The sequence below is a fragment of the Eptesicus fuscus genome, chromosome 10 (assembly GCF_027574615.1).
Source record: "Eptesicus fuscus isolate TK198812 chromosome 10, DD_ASM_mEF_20220401, whole genome shotgun sequence".
Lineage (NCBI taxonomy): Eukaryota > Metazoa > Chordata > Mammalia > Chiroptera > Vespertilionidae > Eptesicus > Eptesicus fuscus.
Genome location: NC_072482.1, coordinates 54,497,476 through 54,515,968, shown reverse-complemented (window position 1 = coordinate 54,515,968; position 18,493 = coordinate 54,497,476). Strand labels below are relative to the sequence as shown.

The window sequence follows — 18,493 nt, the reverse complement described above, 5'->3', positions numbered from 1 at the left end:
CCAAATGAGTCCCTAAGCAAGAGTGCACATTAAAAGAAAGCTCTGGTGTGACTTTACCCTTAGAAGCCCTGTGGCCTTAGACACCTAAACATGTCTTAGATAGCTACACTAATAAAAGAGAAATATGCAAATTGACCAAACCTCTGTGACACCCAACAGCCAATGAGGAGTGAGTATGCAAATTAACCCAACAAATATGGTGGGTTAATTGGCATACGCAGGCGTGGAGCGAAGACTGAAGGCTCCGGCCCAAGCAAAGACTGAAAACTGAAGACTACTGAAGACTGAAGGGGCTTGACTTTTCCACTGCAGCCGAAGCGAAGGCCTAGGTCCCGAATGCTGGAGGAAAACTGGTGCCTGCAGCCAGGGGAAGGAAGGCCTATTGCACGAATCTTCATGCAACAGGCCTCTAGTTATAAATAATGCTGCTATGAACATGGGGGTGCAGATACCTTTCTGATTTAGTGTTTACCATTTCCTTTAGATATATTTCCAGAAGTGAAATTTTGGGGTCATATGTTTGTTCTATTTTTAAATTTTTATGACCCTCCAGACTTTCTTATAGTTACTGCTGCTATTTACAATCCTGTCAGTAGTGCCTTTTGGTTCCCTTTTCTTGATATCCACACTAGCAATTATCTCTTGTCTTTTTTATGATAGCCATTCTAACAGGCAGGCGGGGATAACTAATTGTACTTTTAATTTGCATTTTCCTAATGACTAATGATGTTGAGTGTCTTTTCCTGTAGCTGCTGGCCATTCATATATCTTCTTTTATTCAGATCCTTTGCCTTTTTTAAAAAATTGGATTATTGCTGCTATTATTATTATTATTATTTTGCTATTTGAGTTGTATGAGTTTTTTATATAGTTTGGATATTAACCCCTTATCAGATGTTTTTCAAATTTTTTCCCATTGTGTAGCTTGTGGCTTCACTTTGTTGATGGTTTCTTTTGCTTTGCAGAAACATTTTAGTTTGAGGTAGTTCCACTTGTTTATTTTTTATTTCATTGCTTGTATTTTAGGTGTGTTCTCCCAAATTATTACCAATATCATGTCATGAGACTCTTTTTAAAAGGGGCATAGAAAATAGCATTAGCATTTTATTCTTATTTCTTTTGCTATTAGGTTTAAGTATATTTTGGCAGCTATTTTTGTTCCTGTGCTTTAAGATATATTTTAGAGACATAGAGTAAAATTTTTACAGCAAATTTATGCATCTTTTTAAAGAACCATACTGGTTTGGAAAAATATATTAATTGGAATATTGTTGCTCTCACATTTGAAAATACTTTAAATACTCTAAAGATATATAGATTAAATAAGTAAGGTTATTAAACATTAGTGGTACAGAGATTTATACTGATAAACTTTTAAGCTCAAAATCACATTTCACAAGGTGATTATTTCTTAAATTGTATTTCAGCATTTATTTAAGGCCCTCCAAATGGATATAAATAATACCATTTTAGATAAGACCTCTTTGCTAATTGGGTGCTCTCACTGGAATGCTAACTTGTTTCTAAATTGGCTTATAGAAATATCAGGGAAGCCCATGTGAGAACCAAGACCATCTTTGAAAGGATGACATAACGTGGAACAGAGAATATGGTACTTCCTTTATCCCAAGTTAAAGTGAATAATTGGCATGGCCAAAATGACATGGAAATTGGTTATGGCAATTAGGCTAGTCATTGTGAATTGATTGTATACACATGTGCCTCAAACTGTTTATAGTGGTGGTCACCCTGTGAATATTTACTGCGTGTACTAGTAAGCTATGTACCAGTCACTCTAGTAGATCAATAGGTCTCAAGATAAGGAAACTCTGCTGTCAACCTGATTAAATTGGATTGAGGGAGACATGTGTTGTGTCAGTCGGGATTCAGTCAAGATAACAAACCACTCTAGATACAGTTTAAGTAGAAAATAATTCTGTAAAAGAAATTAGGTACTTACTAGTATGTTGGTAAGATGGGAGGAGTAGAAGTCAGTCCCTGAAACTGTTGCATTAAGAGCCAGCCACCATGATGGTGAAAGCAAATCTTGAGTGGATAGTGCTTCCATTATTACTTTCAGCCCTCATTTCTCCAAGATCTTGCCTGCCAGCAAAAGACAACAATAGGAAGATGGTTTCTTGTTTACTTCCATGTGAGAACCAAGACCAATTCTTGTGTGAGGTCACCTAATTAAAGAATGGACTTTTGCATCTAGTACTCTGACTATAAGAGATCTGGGAAACAGGTTTTACCTTCTGGCTCATGCAATACAGGAACGCCGAGTAGGAGAGTTGTGTACTGATTAATATTCTTTGTTTTAATTGGGAATGGAAATATATTTAAGAGAAAAAGTAGCTGCCTCTTTATCCTTTGGAGCTTATGTTCTGGCACAACAGAGAGGTTTATCAGTTAATTAAATAATTTATTTTAATTGAATTTTTAATAAATAATAAAGAGGGACAAAGTGCTAAGAGAAAGTAAAATTGGGGAATCTGGTCTAGACTGGTGTTAGAGGAGGCTTAGCTAACAAAGTGACATTTAAGCTGAGATTTGAAGGTTAGATAAGGCAAAAATGAAAAATGTTCTAGGAAAAGTTTCACACAAAAGAAAAACAATAGCACATTGAAGGAGGTAGAATTCATATCCTTGAGTAGAAAAATAGTACAGAAGGTAAGAAATTGAGTCAAGAGCAAAAAAACACACACCAAGTATTTAAGGAGACAATAGTATAATAGATCATTGGTTCCCATCATTTGTTTCCATGCTAGATATCAAAATCAGACTCTCTGAAACTAAGGGACTACAATTTTTAACATGATCCTCAGAAATGATTATAGCCCATTTTAGTTAATCTAGTGAACAGATGACGAATGGGTGCTTTGCTGAGAATAGGGAAAGACAGGTTTAGCATTGCAGCTATGGCTGTCTTGGCATAGACACCAGAGGTCCAATTTTAGGTTTCTCCATGAACAAGGTCTAAAGTGGAATAAAGCTTTAAAACAGAGAAGAGAAGGGGTGGGGAAAGGTGGCATATTATATTCCTTAGATCTCTAAACTCCTATGTCAGAGGAGAAGCCAGGTATTGGTTTGTGCTCCTAACATGTAGCAGGTCCACCGTCTTACACTGATTAACTTTATAGCCATTGAGTGATAAAAATAGCACTTACCAAAGATGAGGACTTTATAATACTTTTCTAACATTGAGAAAGCATGCTGACTGATAATTGTGGGAAAGAATGGTATCATTTGGGAGAAAATATTTGCCTCCTCCTAGTTAAATTTCAGTGATTATAATGGCAGATATTTTTTCCTAATGGATTTGAAATGACCCACATTGAAGCATACCTTATCAAGATAAATTACCTCATAAGGCTTACAAAAGTCACTATAAATTATTTATGCAATTCCGTCATGCTCTTCCATTCATCTGTATCTCAGCTGAAGGTCTTGTGTTGCTTCAAGTGTGGGAAAAAACAAATTTATTCCCCTATAATATCCTCAGTTGCTTGCTCAGTCTTTTTTATCAAGTTTTTTAATCATGTATTTGTGTTAATTTGGAAGTTAATTTTTGAAAGTAGTTACATTTTAACCGTATTCACTTTTAAAAGTACTCACATTGATTTTCCATTTCCTGGGTAGGAAGATGATATGTAAAGTCATGGAAGAAAGCCCTGCATACTTTCACTGGGAGAAACGAATGTGGTACCGTCTGTGTAATAATGGATTATCTTAGCATTCGCCCATTCCATTCTAGTTTGACCGCCTATCAAGCCTTACATGTGAAGTTCACTTGTGAAAGTGGAAATATAAAGCCCAAGGAAAGCAAGCTTAGACAATTCCTAAACTACACATACCTGACTCCCTTTACTTTTCACGCCGGTGTTCTTTTGTGCTGAATTTCTGTGTGTAGAAACACTTATCCAGTGAGTATAATATGGATCTTGAATGGCCTCCTTAGAGAACCCCATGCTCTGTTCAGTGAATGTGAATAAGATGAATTGTATCTCTGCAGCTGTTCAGAGGATAGCAAAGCCTGGATTCCAGGTAAACCAGGTAGAAAACAGTGATTATTCAGATACTTCAGAAAGCAGCAGGTATCTTGTAATAAATTTAGCTTCATAAGTCATGGTCTTAACCATCTCTTCTCCATTCATTTCTCCAAATAAAACTCCTGTTAAAAAGTTTCTTAAGCATATATTTCTTTCAAGGGAAGATTTTATACAACTGCCGTTGTATGTGTTTGCCTGTGAGTTTTAGTGTAAACAAATTGAATAGTGTTAGACACACTTTTATGTTTCTTGCTCTTTTCACTTAATAACATGTCAAGACGATCTTTCCAAATCAATACAGAAAGATTTGATCCTAAAAACACCTTTTTTTAACAACTACATAGTATGCTACAATGTGGACATTATCATAATTCATTTACCCAGTCCCATCTTGATGGATACTTTTGTTGTTTCCAATTATTTTTTTTACTAGGGGCCCAGTGCACGAATTTGTGCACCTTGAAAGGAACTGTGGGCTGCGAGGCTGCGATGGGCACAAGGGTAGGTCTCAGCCCATCATTCGCACCCTTGCCCGGCCCCTCCCGCCGCGGCCTCCAGTCCCCTGTCTGCTGGCAGCCCCACTCGCACTGCCGCTGCTCCCACGCGTTGACAGTGCCAGACCCTCTCATACCCGCTGACGGCGTGGAACAATTGGAGCCAGCACCAGCAGCAGGTGTGAGTGGGGCTGGTGCCATCAGTGGGTGCAAGCAGCGGCTGCTGCCTTGATCACCCCTCAGGAGCAGTGGGAGGTGGAGAAGCCCTCAGGGGCGATCAGGGCCAGCAGCCACCGGTTGCACATGCTGACGGTGCTGAGCAATCGGGTGCAAGCGGCAGTTCTGGCGTTGGTAGTGGGTACAAGTCGCTGTTGCTGGCCCTAATCACCCCTCAAGAGCAGGGGGAGGTGGAGAAGCCCTGAGGGGCGATTGGGGCTGGCAGTGGGTATGAGTGGCGGCTCCAGCACTGGTAGTGGGTGTGAGTGGGGCCAGCGCCAGCAGCAGGTAAGAGCACTGGGCGGGACTGCGGCACGCGGGAGCAAAGTATTTTCAGTAACCACCTCGCCCCAATGACAGCGACCGGCACTCTGTCTTGGTCTGGCGCCCCTGTTCACCTGCTCCACCATCCCACCGCGGCCGACGCCCACCATGTTCCGTGCTCTGCCGCCTGCTGCCAACGCCCGCCATGTTCTGTGCGTGCCCCCTGGTGATCAGCGCATGTCATAGCGAACGGTTGTTCGGTTGTTCTGCTGTTCGGTCTATTTGCATATTAGGGTTTTATCTATTGATAGATTGTTACAAGTGCTGTAGTAAACGTTCTTGCTCATACTCTTGATAGTTCCAAGTATGTCCATTGGGAAAATGTCTAGCAGTGGAATTTATCCATCATGGTACATGCATTTAAAATGTTAGTAAATGGAAATAAATAAATGAATAAACAAAAGTTTTGTGATCTCAAACTGCCCACTAGGGAGATTGTTCCAGTTTACACTTCCTCAAACCGTAACTTTAAGGAAGTTACGTTGCCCACATAACTTTGCCAGCACTGGGCAGTGTCAAAGTTTTTAAATTTATGACAGATTAATAGGCAAAAAAGTGGTACTTCATTATTATTTTAAATGGCATTTCTTTATGTGAAACTGAGTGCTTTATATATTTGCCATTTGAATTTTTTTCCCCTATAAATTGCATGTTCCTATCCTTGGCCCATTAAGTTGCATGCACTGACATATGTGTTACAGACATTTGTTTTTTCTCATTAAACTTTGTTTTTGATTTATTTACATATATTTTTACCATGCTGAATTTTTTTCAACCTAGTTGTAGTCTTTGGGCTTCGTCTTGCTTATAAAGGCCAGCATACTTCATCCAGGATTTCCTCCAGTCCTTTTCAAATTTAACTTTTATTACATTTTTAATTTGTCCAAAATTTATTCCATATGGTAATGGACCTCTCATACTTTCTGAATACTCTATTTATTTTAAAATTTGATATAACATACAAAATTCTTGTATTTGCCTGAGTCAGTTTCTGGATTTTTTCTTCTAGTTCACTAGTGTTACTGTTTCTTCTCTGGTATCAAACTGTTTTGCTTATTCTGTTTTTACAATACGTTTAATACGTGGTTGGGATAAGCATCCTGATCATTGCTCACTTTTGGATTTTTCCTGCCATATCAGTGCATCAAGGCCAGGACACACTTAATAGTCCTAACATTTAGGTTCCTTCCCTACATGTCCTGTTCACCATCCTTTCCTTTGTGCTTACTTTATAACCTTGTTTATGTGATATTTCTGTTTCCCCTGCCTCCACCTTCTCACTTGATTGTTTAGTAGCCCTATAGCTGCTCATTCAGCCTCTGTTCTTAACACAACCATGAAGTTACCTCTCTAAACATTCAATCAAATACTGCCCTTGAAACTTGAAGATGACAGTCTTCTTGTGTACTATATGTGTATTTTGTTTGGGATTCGGTCTCAAAATGTATAAGTTGTCATTTACTTGGCTGGCCACTAGATGGTGGGATTTGTTAATGTATTACCATCCATTATATATCTGAAGCAGATTTCATGGAGTGCTATTTCCTTAGATTATATTCTTAGTTAATTGTTATTAATGTAGAAATTTAAAATTTTAAGTGACCTTAGAGATAATCACTGTGACAAAGTCTGCACTAGGTCCTCAGACCCCTAAAATCCCACTCCCTGCCCATGGAGTGTCCCTTATATAAAACTATGGAAAATTGTTTCAAAGGAAGCTATTGAAATGCTTGTAATAAAAATTTCAGAGCAGTAGCACATAAACGCAGGTTGTGATGTCCAAACAGAAGCTTTGGCTGTGTAAACACTTGTGTTAATCTAAAGTCTTCAATTTTGCAGGAAAATTTTCTCCCAGTTCTGTGGTGAGTCGTCAGTGGATTTTGTAAAATCTGCTTTAGCACTTATACAGGCTGTGAATAAGTGGACCAAATCCCATATCTGAGCTTAGACCAGGTCAAAGAACAGACACCAGAAGGGAAGTTAGTATATTCAGGGCAGATATAAAGTTGAGCTAAGACAGGTGGCAGTGCCCTCGGTCAAAGATCACCAGGAGCACACCTGTAGGTGAATACAGCAGGCCTGTTGGGTCATCGCTATGGGAAAGAGTTCGTGCCAGGTGGAACCGTGTGGCATCCCAGTGGCAGGGGAAGGGCTTCCAATGCAGTGGGTGTGGAATAGCACGTGTCGCCCTGAGGTGCATGTGGATTTGTCAGAAAGGGGACAGAGAGAAAAGTCGACCCTTGTGGCTGGCCAAGGAAGTGAGGCTAGTGCATGGGAATGATTTCTGTAGGGCCCTGTGTTGTCAGGACTCTGGCTTTTACTCTGAATGAGGTAGAAGCCACTGAGATTTCTGCTTATTTTAATGGAGTTCTTTCGGAAGGATAGGAAACTGGCAATACTGATTGATTGCAATAATAGAACACCCGCGTGAAAAGACACTTGCTTTTAACTTCTTTCCTTTTGGATTTTGTGTCATGTTCAGGTTGCCTAGTTTTTAAAACAGATATAATTTTTAATAATTTTGTCTAAAGCATTATACACTAATATTTAGTAAGACTTTAAGATGCTTAAAATTTTTATTCTCTTCAATAAACTCATTCAACAGAAAAGCCAAATAACAATCCCTTTTAAATGCTAAACACTTTTATATTTTGTTTATTTCTACTTTAGGTGCAAAAATCAAGAAATAGGCAACTACGAGAATTATTCCCAGATGGTTTTAGTATTCATCATGCAGGAATGCTTCGGCAGGACAGAAATTTGGTTGAAAACTTGTTTTCTAATGGGCACATCAAAGTCCTAGTTTGTACAGCCACATTAGCCTGGGGTGTCAATCTTCCTGCCCATGCTGTTATTATTAAGGTAAGAGCTTACCTTCCTTTGCACATGGATTTGTGGTGTCTTAAAACAAACCCGGGGATTAATTTGTTTAGAAAAAATATTGTGATTTGGCCGCTTCACTGACTTTGAATGTTATTTATATTAGGTCAGAATTATTTTCTCCAAAAGAATCTAGTTTATATTGTGAAATTTTAACTCTATCACAGATGATGAAAGGATTACTTAGAGTACACTTTTGAGATCTTGCCTTATTTGCCTAATTTCAGTATTCAGCTCATCAGGATTATATTTGTGTGTGTTTATGTAAATTTTTATTAACTTTTCGTCATCTAGGGAACACAAATCTATGCTGCAAAAAGAGGCTCCTTTGTTGACCTTGGAATATTAGATGTCATGCAGATATTTGGTCGAGCTGGAAGACCACAATTTGACAAATTTGGGGAAGGAATCATCATAACAACACATGATAAACTCAGCCATTATCTCACTTTGCTCACTCAACAAAACCCAATTGAGAGTCAATTTCTGGAAAGCCTTGCAGATAACCTAAATGCAGAGGTAAGATCTAATGAGTAAAAGGTTGGCAAAGAATCATTGGCTGCAAGAATGACTAAGTAAAACAAATTTTGTGTTGGTTGCTCTTTTGAAATATTTAGGACGATAGCTTATGACATTATATAGTCATAAGACACAACAAATTGAATAGCAATATTATTGATTAGTTCAGAGCAGTACAAAGTGCAAACAATAACTGATAGGAACTCATAGCTAAAAAACGATATACTTTTAAATTACAAGGTTTTGTTATAGGGTAGAAATCTGCCTTATATTCATAAAGTATTTGTTAGGTATCTCATTTTCAGAAATGTCAACTGTAACCATTAATACCACTTAATGCCATAAACGGCATTCAAATAATGAAACATACTGGTGTACCTCTAAAGTTTTAGCTAATATAGTGAAGTATAGCCATTTCTTTCTACGTATATTTTATTTTGGTCTACTGAAATAGCTCCCAGTTAAAGTAAAAATTATCTTTTAGGAAAATTCCTTAAATTATATATATTTTTTGAGTGTGGAATTAAATTTGGTAATCTGTGGAAATTGAGGTAATGGATTTTTAAGCCTGTAGAGTCCTGAAATCTTTGCAAGACTATCCAGTGGCAGTGATTAACATGAAGGTCATGTTAGATTAGGAATGTTGTTTCTACTAATATCTTTGATAACATAAATATCAATTCTAACCATTTGTTTAGAAGAACTGGAGAAAGTATTATATTAATTTTAATGAAAACATTTTATGAGGCATCTTTGCTGATTGATGCCTAATGGAGCTGACTCTATTTCACTATATACTAATAGCATTTTTTTATAAGTTTCACGTTAGGTGTTTCTCTTTAAAAGAATTTTTGAATACATATGTGCTAGGCACTATAGTGGTGTATTCATATACGTCATCTTAGTTACATGTGTCTCATCTACAAAATTAGGGAACTTTTGAAACCATGGACCATATTTGTTTCCATATTCATTATGCTTTGTATAGTTCAGTTTTGTACTGACTTACTATATAATTATTGAGGTGAATGGATACATTTCAAAAAATACTGTGGAAAATACTTATTTTATAAAAGGTTCCTTCCTATACTCAAGTAGCCACTAGGTGACAGCAAATATTTACAGATAAATTTTAATTTTTGTCACTAGGTGGCACTCTAGGATTAATCTCTAAATATGCTGTGCCATTGTAAGTTTCAATTCAATTTCCTGGGTAGTTTATTTCTTTTTGGTGAACATTTAGAACACTTGCACTACTTGAACCAATCTTTGATACCTACTTCCTCCTTTCTTTTAATCTCATTATTAGTGATAATATGTAATTATTAATGTTAATTTATTCTGATTTTGAAAAATAGCAAGATTATTTTTTATAAAATTTCTACTGAGTTTCATATTATTTAAAAATATATATATAGGTCATAAGGGAATTAACAGTTTTGGCTGTCAAATAATAGAATCACAAGTGAGGGATGCTATTAAACTTGTTTCTTTTACCTAAACAGACTAGAAAAATGTTTAGCTGTCTTACTTGTTAAGTATTTAGGAAGTATTGTACAACTCCCTCATTGGCTAAATTGTAGTTTTTCTTACTCTTCGTTTTGTGAAAAACCTTACAGTTCACATTTTAGGAAATGTATGTCTTTACCTCTTTGTGAGTGATTTATTTAGTCATTTGTAAATATGTTAGTGAAATTTATTTTTTCCAGCTTTATAGAGATGTAATTGATATATGACATTGTGTAAGTTGATACATGTACGTAAATATTTTTGAAATGTTTGCCACAATAGTTAGGAAACACATCCTTTACCTCACATAATGGCCATTTTGTTGTTATGATGAGAACACAATTTTCAGGTTCACAATATAGTATTAACCATAGTCATCCTGCTGTACATTAGATCCCTAGAACTTATTCTTTTTATAACCGAAAGTTTGTACACTTTGACCATCTCTCCATCTCCTCCTTCCCCCAGCCCCTGGCAACCATTCTCCATTTCTATGAGTGCTATGTTTTTAGATTCTGCATGTAAGTGAGATCATATAGTATTTATCTTTCTCTGTCTGACTTATTTTAAGTTAGTATAAATTTAAAAGTCAATAGTCAGAATCTGCCTTATCAGTGTTTTTGGTCATATATCTACTTAATGGCATAGTATGATATTACATCATAATGATACTTATATATTGCTATAGCTCCTCTTCAACTAACCAAAGATAGCTAAGCATTCACATATTTATTTCACAAAATTAGTTACAAAGAATTTAAAATTATAATATGAAAATGAAACAAAGGTTTTTATTTTCTTTAATATTCAGTACTAAAATGAGGGATTTAGGAATTGTCTAAATTTTCTAAATTTAATAATTTAGGTAGGGAGCATCTCTTCTCCTTTGGTTAATGTATGAAAGGTGAAACTTTTTTTTTTCAGCTACATGTTCAGGAAAAATTATACAGTATGAAGGTGCACAACTTGGATTTATTTTTAAATGAAACTGAACACTTTAATTAAAAGCAAAATGACTACCTATAGGCACAGTGACTAAAGAGATATATTTTTCAGAAAACTTTTCATTGTCATTCTGTTAAGAACTATTTTCTAATAATTCCATTTTATTTATTATATAGATGTTATATATTGTGATTTTAAATTAACTTTTGGTTTTATGAAATTAATATATTATAGTTACATTAAAATCTCATTTGTGGAATATAATAAACAACATAAATTGTTAAACAAAAATAGATCCAGATATACAGAAGCATCGAACAGACTGTCAAACCTCACAGGGAAAGCAGGGGAGGAGGAAAGGGGTTAAGAGATCAACCAAAGGACTTGTATGCATGCATATAAGCATAACCAGTGGACACAGACACTAGTTGGGGTGAGGGTATGTGCTGGGGGTGGGAGTGGCCAGGGAAGAGGGTCAATGGGGGAAAAAGGAGACATATGTAGTACTTTAAACAATAAATAATTTAAATTAAAAAAATGCTATGTTAAAATTATATTGTCTTTCACAATATAATCTAAAGAATTATCTAGTGGTTATTATAATTCAAATGTATAAATATCTACTTTTTTCATAAGTTATTTTAAATTTACCAGTAAAAAATTAAAACCATTCCCCATTCTTGTATGATTGTTAAAGTGTATATATTATTAATATGTATAAATCCCAATAAAATCTGCTTTGTTATTGTAGAAAGGATTGCATTTTACATTTTATTTATATTGCTTATTTCTGCTAGCCATCCTGCAAATGGGTATCCTTAGAGGCAAAAGCTACTGTCATGCTTTCTGTTGTTTTGGTAATGACAATACACAAAAGCACAATAAAGAGGGATAGAATTAACCTGTTGTTTTCATTGTGGTGCACCTACATTTAAAATTTCAGTAGTGTGACCACATAATATGAAACCAAAAGGAAAAGGAAGCAAGAAGAAAAATGAATACCAAAATGTTTTTAATGCTGTACAGAATGAAACTTCATTTATGGAAAAATAATTAAATGCCATAAAATTGAGTAAGTTCAGTTCTGGAAAATAGCATTTCTAATGTACTGTTCCCAATTAAATGGGGCAGGGATGATTTTTAATTAATTGGAGAAGTGTCATGTCCAATAATCATGCTATACCGTTTAATTACAGCATAATGATGTGTTTTAAAAACTCAACTTTTGACAAAGTGCTCTTTGATGTAATGTTTATATTTATCTTTAATGGATTAGTTTAATTTTTGTTATATTTTTGACTTGCAGATTGCTCTGGGAACAGTTACTAATGTGGAAGAAGCAGTGAAGTGGATAAGTTACACTTATCTTTATGTACGGATGAGAGCAAACCCATTAGTATATGGCATCAGTCACAAGGCTTATCAGGTAGAAAACTCATTTGTAAAAAAATAGAAATCATACCTTTTTTTTTATTATTTCTGTAATCCTTTCATGGTATGAGGATAAATATTTGCTACTCCTGCCTCATCTGAAAAGAGTTAGGTAGCTGGAAGAAAAACAAAGAGCTGTAATCATTTTTAGAAAATACTGAGGAAAATTAAATTTTCCCCTGCAATTATTTCACTTTACTTATAGTATCTCTTTTCCCACTAACATGAATAAGTTCATCTTTACATTATTATCAATTTATCATTCAGATGTATTTCCATTTAATACTAATATTTTGCTGTGATTTTTTAAAACTAAGATAAATTTAGTTTTTGGAATAGTCTAGATGTGAGGAAACTCATGGACCACTTTTAATAATATCTTGCTATATGCAATCTGTTCTCCTATCCAGTTCCTCTAAGCCCTTGTTCCCAAATTAAAAGGTAGCATTGATGAGATATTATCTTAGTAGTTGGGAGGCTGGGATCAGTTCTATGCATATAGATTGCGAATGAGATGCATGTTGTAGCAGCTATTCCTGTGAGCTCTACAGTTGTGTGGTCCACATGGATTACAGATTCTGTGAGACTGTCTTTTCTTTAGAACTCTGCTTTATACACTGTAAATGCTTCCTAATTACAGATAGAATCCAGTTGTTCTCTAATGAAAACATTATTTCACCATCATCATATGGTTATTCACTAGTGTTAAGTCAAAATTATCAAAGCAACTGAATTTAACTTGGAATGATAGTTTTACTGCATTAACTAATAACTTGGTTTTTATTTATATTCTGTTGTGTTATCAAAGCAGTTGCCAATCTTGTTGTTTTGTGTGGGTGTGCTTTTAAAAATTTTTTCTTTTCCTATACAGTAGATTTGACCATGGGAAACTCAAACTTAAGACTTAGGAGGGAAAATACAAGAAAAATAGCAGCAACAACTAGTTCTGAAGCTGCTGATTTGAAATCATTAAGTTTTTATACATAGGTTTATCGTAATTGAAATTTAACTACCTTTCTTCTCAGTTAAAGTATGTGCTATACTTCAAATGGATATCTTCTTTTATAGCCAAATCGATCTGTTCTAAAATATAGGTGCATTATAACCTGTAAACCTTAAAATTTTAAAGAATATGACTAGCTATTCTCATTACAAATATGGGCTTTGTGAAAATAGTCAATGGCACTGTGAAAATATACTGAAGGGGTAAAAGAAAACAAAACACAACATGTAGTTTCATGGGCTAAGCTATTTATTTCAATTCTTGGCATAAGATAAAAACATCAATTGATTTTTAAGTACTAGGTTAATATCAGAAGTCATTTTTGTATAATTTTCCATTATAAGGAAAGTGATTTTTTTTTTCCTTCTCAGATACATGGTTTTACTACCCTCACAGTTCAGAGAATCTTACCTTTCTATTTTTTTTTTAACTTACGTGTTTTTGTTTTATTACTCAATATGATTTTTTAACCACAATACCCATGTGAACTAATACAGACCATGCAGTTTAACATATTTTCAATGGTTTAGTAATATATGATTGATAAAATGTTTTCAGAAGATGAACCTGACACATACAGTGCATCACTTGTAGCAAATATTTAAGACTTTGTATTTGCTAATATGATTATTTCTGACTCTATCTTACTTCCCTACAGTTCATTTTCTTTGCCTTGTTTTTCTGATTTTTAAATTTATTTTAGCTGTGTACTTTCCCCTCATCCCTTTTAAGGTCATATTCTACTTTATTGCTCATGACCAGAGAATGATCGGTGGGACCTGGCTTGTGTGCATGTGTGTATGTACATATATATATTCACACACATCATATAGTAACAAGAATATTTGTTAATAAATGTTCTTTCTGCTGAGAAAATGTCTGATGTAATAGTTTAAAAACTATTCAAAATTTATGGTTATTTTACTCTTTGCTTCTATTATTATTACAGGAAAATGGGCTTTCCTATCAGCAGTTATAAAAACTGCTAGAACACTAAAACCATACTTTTGAAAATATAACTGTATTTATTTTTGCATACTTTTACTTTGACAGAGGACATTATCCTCACTATCATTTCTCCAAATATTGATAAAGTAAGAACATGGTTTGATATTTTAAAATCCCTGATCATTTAAGTGTGGGAGGGAGAAGACAATATTTTTCTTATAGTTGATTTTTAATCTTTATAGTCTTAAAGATTATAACACCAATTAAGAATTTTAGATTTTATACTATTACTACCTGAAGATAATATGCAGATTGATAATTTTAATGAATTTTATAGCTTCATGCCATTCAAAGCAAATAAATTTTGGGTTATTTGGTTTATTTAATGGAATAAAATGTTTTCTAGTTATGTCCTAAATTTATAAATATGTAATTCTTTAAAATTTGTAATAAAAAATTTATTCTAATTAAAGCATCAACAAAATTTAATTTTTATAAATAGGTATATGTAATTTTCTAAAGAAAAATGACTGTCTAAAGAAATATTAAAGTATTTATATATTTTTTTCCCTTTAGATTGACCCGACATTAGCAAAACATCGAGAACAGTTGGTCATTGAAGTTGGACGAAAATTAGACAAAGCTAGGATGATTCGTTTTGAGGAGCGAACTGGATATTTTTCCTCAACTGATTTGGGTAGAACCGCCAGCCACTTCTATATTAAATACAACACCATTGAGGTATTAAACTGAGTTGAACAAATACAATATGTTTGCTATTGGATGCAAATATTTTTAGATGTCAACATATAGGATTAATGCAAAATAGCCAGACCTGTTAATAGAACAAAATGCTTTTAGCATATGAATTCAATAACATAGACTCAGTAAATACAAGAAAAAATCAGATTTTAAATATCAGGGCCTCCTTGCCATCCTGGTCAATGAGTGGGTCCCAAGCAGTAGACTTGGAGAGTGGTAGATTTCCATATGCCCATGCTGAAAATGAGCCAATACCATAATGTTATGATAAACATATTTTTAGCTATCTAATGTAGGTTTCGTTAACTGATTTTATTGCTCTTTAGCTGATTATATTTTAACAATATTTTTAAATCTTTGGTAGCTATGCAATGATTTGGAATAGCATGCCACAGACATTGTAACTCTGCATTGCCTAGGGCTCAAATGAATGAGTGATTTATTGTCATGTTTTTAATTTAAAATATTTTACTGGACCTTCTATTTTAATCAAATATAACACTTACTTTGGTAGACCTTCAATGAACTTTTTGATGCTCATAAAACAGAAGGTGATATCCTTGCTATAGTCTCTAAAGCTGAAGAATTTGATCAAATTAAGGTAAGATTACTTGAAGCTTGAATCAAATGCATATAACATATATGTATTCATTCATTTATAAAACCTCATAAGTAATTGTTATTCCTGATACACCAGAAGCTGTATGACACTTCACATTTGGAGTACCAACAATGTTCTTCCATTTATCAGCAATTCCAGTATACTAGATTATGATATTATGTCATTCCTCACATCATTCTTTATTCTCTACTACAAATCAAATATAATTTAAGTAGGTTTTGCAGTAATGAAACTGGTGGAGAATATAGTATGTAGATTTTGGTTTATTTGCAATGTAAGGTTCACTTAAATAAAATATAAAGGATATGCATGATTCAAACTTAGATCTGAATATTTCTGTACCCGTATTATAATTTAATCTTATTAACAGTGAAAACTTTTATATTTTGAGTCATAGTACTTCACAGCTTTAAGCTATGAATGTGTTATATCATATAAAAATATATGACCATAATGAATGCCTTTGGAGATAATTCAAGTTTGCCCTAATCCATTTGGGCAGAGGTTTTACTCTGGTCAAATAAAAAATGAAATCTCATCAATTGAAAGATGGTGAGGTCAGGAGATCTAATTTTTGTGGCATATCAAATTTTTATATGTCAATGGCAACTTTAATATTGGTGATGAATAATAAAATGTAATTGTATCAGTGTCAAGATAATTTCTTATTGTATATTATTAGCTACCTGTGGGGGGAAAAATTAGTTATTTTAGCATATAGAGGAAATGTTGAGTTATAGCAAATGGAAACTTTTAAAAAACTTGCAATATAGTTCAATTTCAGTAAATCAGCCCAAATAATACTGTAAAAACATTGATTCTTCCAGGTCAGAGAAGAGGAAATAGAGGAGTTAGATGCCTTATTAAACAATTTCTGTGAACTCTCAGCTCCTGGAGGTGTAGAGAACAATTATGGGAAAATAAATATCCTACTTCAAACTTATATCAGCCGAGGTGAGATGGACAGTTTCTCCCTTATATCAGATTCTGCATATGTTGCACAGGTAAGAGTATTACTCTCTTCCCATTTTTTCTCCTTGTTTACTTTTAAAGATTCAAAGAATTACTCAGACTATACTGTGACTATACTTATGACATGCTACCAAATTACTATTTTATCTTAGAACTGGTTCTGTTTAATTTGTACATCTTTTATGCCATCTATTTATTAGATCAGGTATGGGGGTGGAATTTGGTGTTAGTTTGGCTCTTTAATATTGCTATTGTTTTTATTTTAGAGTTTAAAAATATTAATCTTATTTTGCTTTAGATGATAAAGTTCATCTCCTTTAATTACAAAGAATATAGTTACAAAAGGCAATAATAGAATAATATTTCAGTCAAAAAGAAAAGATTGTGGAACCATTGTAGCTTTTCCCAAATGTTAGAATTATAAACAAAATGCTTTGCCATTAAATAAGGCTTTATATATATGCCTCACACCATATATTTAGTAAGATAAGTCTCTGATAAAAATTTTTTTCTTCCCATCAATACTTAAAAATTGATGACTGAAAGAAAATTATTCCTTAAATTACAGCTTATTAAATCAGTAAGTTAAAAAAATAACCGTAGTATAAAATGTTGTAATATTTATGTTTTTATATTTAAGCCCCCATGTGAAATAAAGTTATTTGTTGCATTATTTACCTTTCAAAATGAAAGGTTTTTCTTTACAGATATAAGTTTTAAATAAAACCAACTTTCTACTTTAAAAGAATACAATTTTTTTTATCACCTGGCTGGTGTGGCTCATTGGTTGAGTATCAGCCCATGAACCAAGAGGTCATGGGTTCCGTTCCTGGTTGGGGCTGTGAGCAGACTCAATTCCCAACAGGAGGCATGCAGGAGTAGCTGATTGATGATTCTCTCATCATTGATGTTTCTATCTCTTTCTCCCTCTCCCTTCCTCTCTGAAATCAATTAATATATCCTACCTAATAATAGACAAATATGCAAATTGACTGCACCTTTGCTATGCCCAAGCCACGCCCACCAGCCAAAGCCACGCCCACCAACCAAATCAGGACGGGTATGCAAATTATCCCAACAAAGATGGCAGCTAATTTGCATATCAAGACAGCTTAGAAAGAAGCCAAGAGATGCTGAAGGGAGCAAAGCTGTGGAGAAGCAAGCAAGCCAGGGGGGAGGAGAAGGGAGGAGCGGAGGCGGGGCCGGGGGAGAAGGAAGGAGAGCGGGGCGGGCTGGTGGAGAAGGCGGGCCGGGGGACAAGGGAGGAGAGCAGGCGGGGCGGGGTAGAGTGCAGAAGGAAACCCTATTGCAGGATTTTTCCTGCAACGGTAACGCTAATATATATATATATATATATATATATATATATATATATATACACACACACACACACACACACATATATATATATGTATATATATATGTGTGTGTGTGTGTATATATATATATATATTTAAAAGAATACCACTTAAAAAATTTTAATTGAGTAATGCCTCTTCTGAGTTAAGGAGAAATAATAGCTTAATCTTATTTTAAATATAGAAACTATTCTATATATCTTATGTTTGAAATTTGTTCAAAGTCTCAATATAGGAAAAGTATTTTTTTTAAATATATTTTATTGATTTTTTACAGAGAGGAAGAGAGAGGGATAGAGAGTTAGAAACATTGATGAGAGAAACATCAATCAGCTGCCTCCTGCACACCCCCCACTGGGGATGTGCCCACAACCAAGGTACATGCCCTTGACCAGAATTGAACCTGGGACCCTTGAGTCCACAGGCCGATGCTCTATCCATTGAGCCAAACCGGTTTTGGC

The 18,493-nt window shown here is 34.4% G+C and overlaps 1 protein-coding gene across 1 annotated transcript in view; it reads left to right on the top strand.

Annotated features, from left to right (window-relative positions):
- The window catches only part of ASCC3 (activating signal cointegrator 1 complex subunit 3), a 262,237-nt gene that overhangs the window by 133,976 nt on the left and 109,768 nt on the right, over positions 1-18,493 (top strand). The window contains exons 15-20 of the mRNA XM_008153441.3: positions 7,754-7,945; positions 8,258-8,482; positions 12,243-12,362; positions 14,895-15,059; positions 15,595-15,681; positions 16,530-16,706. Coding sequence (XP_008151663.2) covers positions 7,754-7,945; positions 8,258-8,482; positions 12,243-12,362; positions 14,895-15,059; positions 15,595-15,681; positions 16,530-16,706 — 966 coding nt within the window. The remainder of the gene's footprint in view (positions 1-7,753; positions 7,946-8,257; positions 8,483-12,242; positions 12,363-14,894; positions 15,060-15,594; positions 15,682-16,529; positions 16,707-18,493) is intronic.